The sequence below is a fragment of the Gossypium arboreum genome, chromosome 2 (genome assembly GCF_025698485.1).
Source record: "Gossypium arboreum isolate Shixiya-1 chromosome 2, ASM2569848v2, whole genome shotgun sequence".
Classification (NCBI taxonomy): Eukaryota; Viridiplantae; Streptophyta; class Magnoliopsida; order Malvales; family Malvaceae; genus Gossypium; species Gossypium arboreum.
This window is the reverse complement of record NC_069071.1, coordinates 111,089,925-111,098,114: the sequence shown is the minus strand read 5'-3', so window position 1 is coordinate 111,098,114 and position 8,190 is coordinate 111,089,925. Positions and strand designations below refer to the sequence as shown.

The following is an 8,190-nucleotide window of genomic DNA, read 5'->3' as shown; positions in this document are numbered from 1 at the left end:
TATAAAAAACAAGGACTAAAATTATTATTATACAAATAAAAGGAGCAATTGAATAGTCGGGTTATAAAAATATTTAAAAGCTTTAGTAATTAAATCGTAAAATTTTTTAATTAAGTGCCCAAAAAATATTTATAATTTAGTGGAAAATAGTATAATTTATTCTTTTTCTAGCTAAGATGGTTGGGGTATGAAAGATAAAAATAAGTTAAAAGATGAGAAATACCAAAAACAATTCTTCAAGTAGTACAACCACATATAATATGTATAATAAGAATTAATAATGCATTATCAAACTAATAACCAAAATAATATCCTATCAAATTAATAATCGAAATAATATAGACGAAAAAATACCTCATATTCTAAAAAAAAGAAAAAAATCAAACATCACAAGCATAATAATTTATTAGTACTTCAAAGTTGCAAGAGTCATACAAATTTTTCTCTCACATTACTAATATGCATCATAATTTAATGTTCCTTGGTTATTTAAAAAAATATTGATTTATCTTAAATAGAAAACAATGACGTATTTTTTAAATAATTAAAAATAAAATTTCAAATTCCTGAGAATTAGGTGTTAATATAACTAGTAATATATAATCTTTGTTCACTTTTTTATATAATCTACTGCTCCGCTCGGAAGCATGGTTAATACTCAAAGTCTTGACCAACAGGCCACTTCAGTTTATTAAAGAAATTTCAACAATATATAAATCAGAATGGTTGGTGACGAAGAGTCTGCTAATAGATAGATGACTTCAATTCTGTCAAAGTAAACAAAATGGATATATATATATATATATATATACAGCCTACCACATTTCTTAATTAAATATTTAGTAAATGTTTTTGCAGTCATCAACTTGGAACAAATAGATAGAAACCAACAAAAGTAAGAAAGGGGACTTTTCATTTTATTTACATTCCTACTTACCATATGCTCATGTTTTTCTTTCTTTCTTTTTAATTTTTTATAATTTTCCTTAGTTTTCGAAATCGTCTTTCTTTGACTTGAGTGAGTAATCTGGTATCTATAAATACCGGCTGCAATTGCATACTTAGCCTCACACAAACATCTGTGCTAATTTAAGAACACAAATTTATTAGCATTTTGAACAATCTATTTGGTTCCAACAAGAGAAATACATGGCTTCACAAGTTTCTCAAATCCTTGCTTCACCCTATACTTCCATTCCATGCAACATGGAAAATCGTCCCAAGGCTGATTTTCACCCTGGCATTTGGGGAGATATCTTCCTCAATTGCCTTAATGAGGTACATATTTTGTATTGTCGTTTTATTGATCTTAATATTTTTTAAATAAATTGTATTTAATACGAAGAAATTTTCATTTTTGAGCAGGATATTGATACTGCAACTCAACTCCGATTTGAAGAATTAAAAGAAGAAGTTAGGCGGATGCTTGTGGCTCCCATGGGTGATAATTCAACCCAAAAGCTGCCCCTTATTGATGCAGTCCAAAGGTTGGGTGTCTATTACCATTTTGAGGAAGAGATTGAAGATTCATTAGAAGCTATATACCATGACAACAATGATGTCGACAATGATCTCTATACCACCTCTCTTCGATTTCGATTACTTAGAGAGCATGGCTTTAATGTCTCATGTGGTAATTTAGTTTTTTCTTTTAGCTATCCTAATTATTTTTTTTTTAATTGAGCCTACCAATGTGTTTGATAATGACTTTTGGGTACTGTTTGAGCAGAGGTATTCGATAAGTTCAAAGATGAGGAAGGAAATTTCATGTCATCCATAACCACTGATGTGCAAGGACTGTTGGAGCTTTATGAAGCTTCGTATATGCGGGTGCATGGGGAAGATATATTGAATGAGGCAATTTCTTTCACCACCATTCACCTAACTCTTGCAGCACCGACTTTAGAGTATCCATTGTCGGAACAAGTTGCACATGCCTTAAAACAGTCCATCCGAAGAGGCTTGCCAAGGGTCGAGGCTAGGCGATACATTTCGATATACCAGGATATTGAATCCCATAATAAGGCATTGTTGGAATTTGCAAAGATAGATTTCAACTTGTTACAGCTTTTGCATAGAAAAGAGCTAAGTGAAATTTGTAGGTAAGAGTTTGAATGTTAGACTTCAAAATCCTAACACTCTACTAAGTGAAATGAAGATTAGGTTGTGGTAATGGGTTTGAAATCTGATGTTTGTTTTTTTTCCTTTTATATATATATAGGTGGTGGAAGGATTTAGACTTTACAAAAAAGTTACCATTTGCGAGAGATAGAGTGGTTGAAGGTTACTTTTGGATAATGGGAGTATACTTTGAGCCACAATACTCTCTTGGTAGAAAGATGATGACAAAAGTAATAGCCATGGCATCCATAGTAGATGATACATATGACTCATATGCAACATATGATGAACTTATTCCCTATACAGATGCAATCGAGAGGTTAGATTTATTGAAATTGTGAATATACATTTACTTTGAAGTATGTGATCAATTATGGAATATTAAACATTTAGCCTTGAAAATGGATTTCAGGTGGGATATTAAATGTATGGATGAGCTCCCAGAATTCATGAAAATAAGCTATAAGGCACTATTAGATGTTTATGAGGAAATGGAGCAACTAATGGCAAAGCAAGGGAGACAATATCGTGTCGAATATGCAAGAAAGGCGGTAAGTAGATTGACAGTTAACTTGGATATAAAATTATTTATAATCATCCAAAAATTAACATCCAATTTTGTTTTGATGAAGCTATATAGTTGAAATGTATGTTAGTATTAATTATTGGATTTTGATGTTCGTGCAGATGATACGACTTGCTCAAGCTTACCTTTTGGAAGCCAAATGGACCCATCAAAACTACAAACCAACATTTGAGGAGTTTAGAGATAATGCATTGCCAACCTCGGGCTATGGCATGCTTGCTATTACAGCTTTTGTGGGCATGGGAGATGTTATAACTCCAGAGACATTTGAATGGGCAACCAATGACCCTAAGATCATCACAGCTTCCACAATAATTTGCAGGTTCATGGATGACATAGCTGAACACAAGTTCAAGCATCGGAGAGAAGATGATTGCTCAGCCATCGAGTGCTACATGGAACAATATGGCGTAACGGCACAAGAGGCATATGACGAATTCAACAAGCATATAGAAAGCTCCTGGAAGGACATTAACGAAGGGTTCCTGAAACCAACAGAAATGCCAGTACCTGTTCTAAATAGAAGTCTCAACCTTGCAAGAGTGATGGATGTGCTTTACAGAGAAGGAGATGGTTATACACATGTTGGCAAAGCTGCTAAAGGTGGGATCACTTCATTGCTCATCGATCCAATTCCACTTTGAACCTATGTGCCGGTTGAAGATGTAATTCATTGAGCAATTGAATTAATAAATTAAGTTAAATTGCGAATTGATTTTAATTTATTTGTTTTCTTCTTTTATGTAAAAGGTTGATAAATTCGACCTCTTTGTATTTCTTTTTCTGTTTTTAATCTAGCACATATTATAAGTCAAGATGTTTATATCATTTTATAGCTTGAATTGATATCTTAACCAATTATACATTCTATTTAACAATACATTTAGATTGGTCATAAAAATCATAAATCAGTTTGATTTTCATAAAATATCAAATAATAATACAAGGCACTTTAATTCGTGTAGAGTAAATTATTAGATATGGTATTACTAAATTAATTTAATATAATTGGTGTTTTATTTTTGCTAGCAAAAGAAAATTTCATTTGTAAAAATTCGGATTTGCAATTGTTATATTTTATTTTTAAAAAGAAAAGTGATACATGAATTATCATTAATTTGTAATTAAAAAAAACCATCGAATGAACTTTTATTTCATATTGATTATGTTTGGATAATGACTTTCTATACGTACGGTTTAAAAACTAACAAAAACAAAAACAATTAAATATTGCAATTTAAGTGAGACATAGTTCATCACGTTTCCTTATTGTATATAAAAAAATTTATGCATTATTCTACTATTTCTTTTATTTATACTTTACAACATATATTAAATGTCTTAATACGCCATTAAAATTTGCATACGATTATCATTGGCAATTTAAAATATTTAGGCAAAATTTATAATATATTCTTTTCTTTTAAGAGGTTACATAATTTGGTGCATGTTCAATATTCCATGTTTCTATTTTTGTTTGTATTCTTTTGAATTAAAATGATTCTTGAAAACATTTAAACATTTTTCTTTGGTAAAAAGAAATAGCATAAAGTGGTTACATCAACGTGTTAACATTATGTAGGTAATGATACAGTGTGATCAACAATAAATAAATCTTGTACCAAAACTGAAGGTTCTTCAAACAACTGTAAGATTGATTACCAATTGCAGCACATTTAGTCATATGATCTGCAATCCCATTATGTTCCCTTGAGATGTGGCATGCTCTTGCATCCTACTTCCTACACAAAAGCTGATGCAACAGCCTTAACTCCACCAAGCTACTATTAGCCCCACAAGCTGCTAACAACAATTCTATTAACAAAGCATTATCACATTCCACCTCAATCCTCTTGAACCCCTTTCCCCAAGCTATAAAAAGACCTTCCACCTTCGCTCTGGCTTCAACTTTGAAAACGGAGTCCTTACCCAATGACATCGAGTAACCACACAACCATTCTACATTTGAGTCTTAAAGTACACTTCCAATGGACGCATGAAGTCCATTATGTGACACTGCCCCATTCTTATTAAGCTTTATCCAATCCCTCGTTGGACGAGACCAATTCAATAAAGAGCACATAGATCTAGGATGATCCAATTTCAAATTCATCTCTGCATAACTCCTTGCCCACGTATAACATATATCCACAAGGGCTGGAACACAACTATTACTGTTAGAAAAAAACAAATGAATTTTTGTTTTTCCAAAGAAACCAACATGAATTTGAGAACAGAGTTTGCCAATCAATATCAGTATTACTACAACTCCCTTTATTATGTAAATTCCATAAGAACCATTCATTAAATGATAGAGATAAAAAAACATTATAAACTCACATTGGAACCACAGCAAGCCATACAACTCTAGAAAAAGCGCAATCCCAAATAGCATAGACCTCCGTTTCCAAAACACTACTACATCAAGGACAATCACCATCGCTAGTTATATGTCTTCGCACTCTTTTACAATTTGTCAGCAACCTATTCTTCCAAAAAATCCACAAGAGCACTCTTACCCTCTGAGGTGCCCTCGCTTTCCATATCAAACTCTAAACAATAGGAGAAACAGTGTTTTCAACATAGACCAACTTCCTATAAGTTTTGGCAAAAGAAAACACATCTCTTTTCATCTATTTCAAAGCTAGGCAATCCTAACCCGCTTCAAGTGACGGTGACATTATGGCTGAAATTTGCAAGATAATATGACCTGATACAACATCACTAAGATGACTCTAGTCTTAGCTTCCATTCTTAAATACCATGTTGTAAACTCACAAAGTGCCATCCGGCTGTCCAGGACCTATGTAGGAATCACGGAGAGAACCCACTTGCTTAAGCCACAAATCATTCCAAAAGTTCGTTAGACGACCATCTCCAACGAACCAGTAGACATTAGCAATGATTTCTGGCCAGAACTTCATTAAAGACCTCCAAATGAAACAATAGTTACTTTTGGAAATAGAGCTTGGAAGCAAACCCTGTACGTTGTATTTACTCTTTATCACTCTAACCCACAAGGAATATGTATTTGAAAGCACTAAAAACCAAGCTTCAATAAGAAAAATTTGCTCTAATCTTGGAAGTTTCTCAGAACCATGCCTCAGAGTCTAGCAGACGAAAACACTCACCCTAAGATAACAATGCGGGTTTTCTTAACCTCAAACTAGCTTTCCAAATGAAGTTATGAGCAATATTCTCAATCCTCTTACATACAAAAATAAGGATACACATCGTACACAAAATGATTTGGAATAGCTAAGAGAATTGAACTTGCTAGAGTTATACATCCAACCAAACACAATTTCCTCGCTTCTCACCCAGTTAAATTTTTCTTTACTTTGTTCATCGTAACTCTATTATATAACAATGGTAATCCAAGGTAGATAACAAGATCCTCTACTCGGTTAAAACCTATGTCAACACAAATAGTATCCGCAAGGTTGTCTAGTGTATTAGGAGAAAAAATCTGTGATTTACCTCTATCCACTTTTTGACCAGAAAAATGACAGAATGTGTCCAAAATACCATTTACAATATCTGTTTGACCCCTATTAGCTTCACCAAATAGCATTAAATCGTCAACAAAGAACAAGTAATATACGACCGGGCCTCTACGTGAAAGAAATAAAGGCTTCCAAGAGTCTCGTTCAACCGCCTCCCCAATTAGATGCCTTAGTCTCTCAATGTAAAATACAAAAAGATAAGGAAATAGTGGATCTCCCTGCCTTATTCCCCTCATAGGCTTGAAGGCTTTGTAACAACACTATTCCAAAAAACCTGAAGAGTCGACAATGAGACAGTTTAAAATCAAATCAACTAAATTCAGAGGAAACCTAACTTTAGACAGTGTGTCCTTTAAAAAATCCTATTTGATTCTATCATAAGACTTCTCTAAATCGATCTTTAGAACTATCCAATATCTACTACCTTAAAAATCCTTCGAAGAATGCACAGCTTCTTGTGCCATAACTATATTATCAATGATAATCCTGGCTGAGATAAAACTTACTTGGTTCTAACAAGTTAGCTGAACCATCAGTGGTCTCAGTCTATTAACTATAGTTTTTGTAATAATCATAATAACTGTACACAAACTTATCGGTCTAAACTGATAAATTCCCTTCGGGCTTTGGACATTAGGCAATAGTACCAACAAAGTTTTGTTCAAATTAGGATCTAACAACTGACCCCCCAAAGTATGCCTGCCTAGGGAATATATCTGAGGCCCAACAATATCCCATTATGATTGAAAAAGCTTCCCCTGAAAACCATCCGCCCTAAACCTCATCTTCAAAAACCATTAAGAGTAGACTCCTCCTTTCATTAGACTACATTGAAGGAAATTTACCATAGCATGGAAACACACCACTAACTAAATAATCCACTATGTAAAGTTCTCTAAAAAAATTTACAACATGCTGCTTCAACTCTGTGTCACCAAAGTACCAATCACCACTCTTAATGGTAAGACCCTCTATCTTGTTCCTTTTCTGCCTAGCCAATGTACGCTATAAGAGTAATTTGTATTCCTATCACCATTCTTGAGCCAAACTGATCTAAATTTTGAAACCACAACAACTTCTTATGCTTTAGCACTTTTATTATTTTCTGTTGAAGTTCAAGTTCACGATAGCAAAGTCCTAAAGAATTTTGCCACTTCAACACTCTTTGCACCCTTTCCAACTCTAAAATCAACCTCCTTTTATGCACAAAAATGTTACCATAAACAAGCTTATTCGAATCATGAACTGCTTCTTGGAAATGCTCCAAAATCTCATCAACCGTCATCTCATTGTTTCAATTATCACTAACTAGGTATTAAAAAGCTACATGAAACATCCAACTAGTAAGACAACGGAATGGCCTATCACTTTTGCTCACCTTCGGACAGAGCGTGATTAAAATCGACCTATAATTCGATTTCAATCTATGAAGATTCTTAACATAAGAATTAGACACACAGAATCCTAATCTGAATTACAAACAACCCTGTCCAATCTCTGAGACAAGTCCCCTTGACACCAGGTAAATTGAGCTCCACTAGCTCCCAAATCTTGCAATCCATTTCTAAATAAAAACTTGCTAAACCATCTGCACCCAATTCTTGAAATAGAAGCACCATTCGCCCTTTCTAAGCTATCAATAATCAAGTTAAAATCTCCAGCCAGAATCCAAGGACCAACTAATTAATTTACCAAAGAATCCAACAACTTCCATATCTTCCTTCTTACTGTTGATTGTGGACTAGCATAAACAATTGAACAAATAAAACTATTAGAACCTTACTTATTGCAAATCCTCAAAGGCATCACATGACAATGAATTTCCAAAATATTCACTAGAATATCCTTATTCCAGCATAACCAAATTCCACCAGCAGACTTATTAGCCTTGACCCAAAAAGAATTAGAATATTTGATTTTTTTAATAATACCATTGGCCCTAGCACCACTAACCCGGATTTGAAATAAACAAATCAA

At 33.5% G+C, this 8,190-nt stretch overlaps 1 protein-coding gene across 1 annotated transcript; it reads left to right on the top strand.

Moving 5' to 3' along the window:
- Positions 1 to 1,069: 1,069 nt before the first annotated feature.
- Positions 1,070 to 3,549, top strand: LOC108461507 ((+)-delta-cadinene synthase isozyme A-like). The gene is made up of 6 exons (XM_017761363.2): positions 1,070 to 1,278; positions 1,366 to 1,633; positions 1,730 to 2,102; positions 2,222 to 2,440; positions 2,534 to 2,672; positions 2,809 to 3,549. Exons 1-6 carry the CDS (start codon positions 1,150 to 1,152, stop codon positions 3,349 to 3,351), a joined length of 1,671 nt encoding a protein of 556 aa, XP_017616852.1. The 5' UTR covers positions 1,070 to 1,149; the 3' UTR covers positions 3,352 to 3,549.
- The last annotated feature ends 4,641 nt before the right edge of the window (positions 3,550 to 8,190 follow it).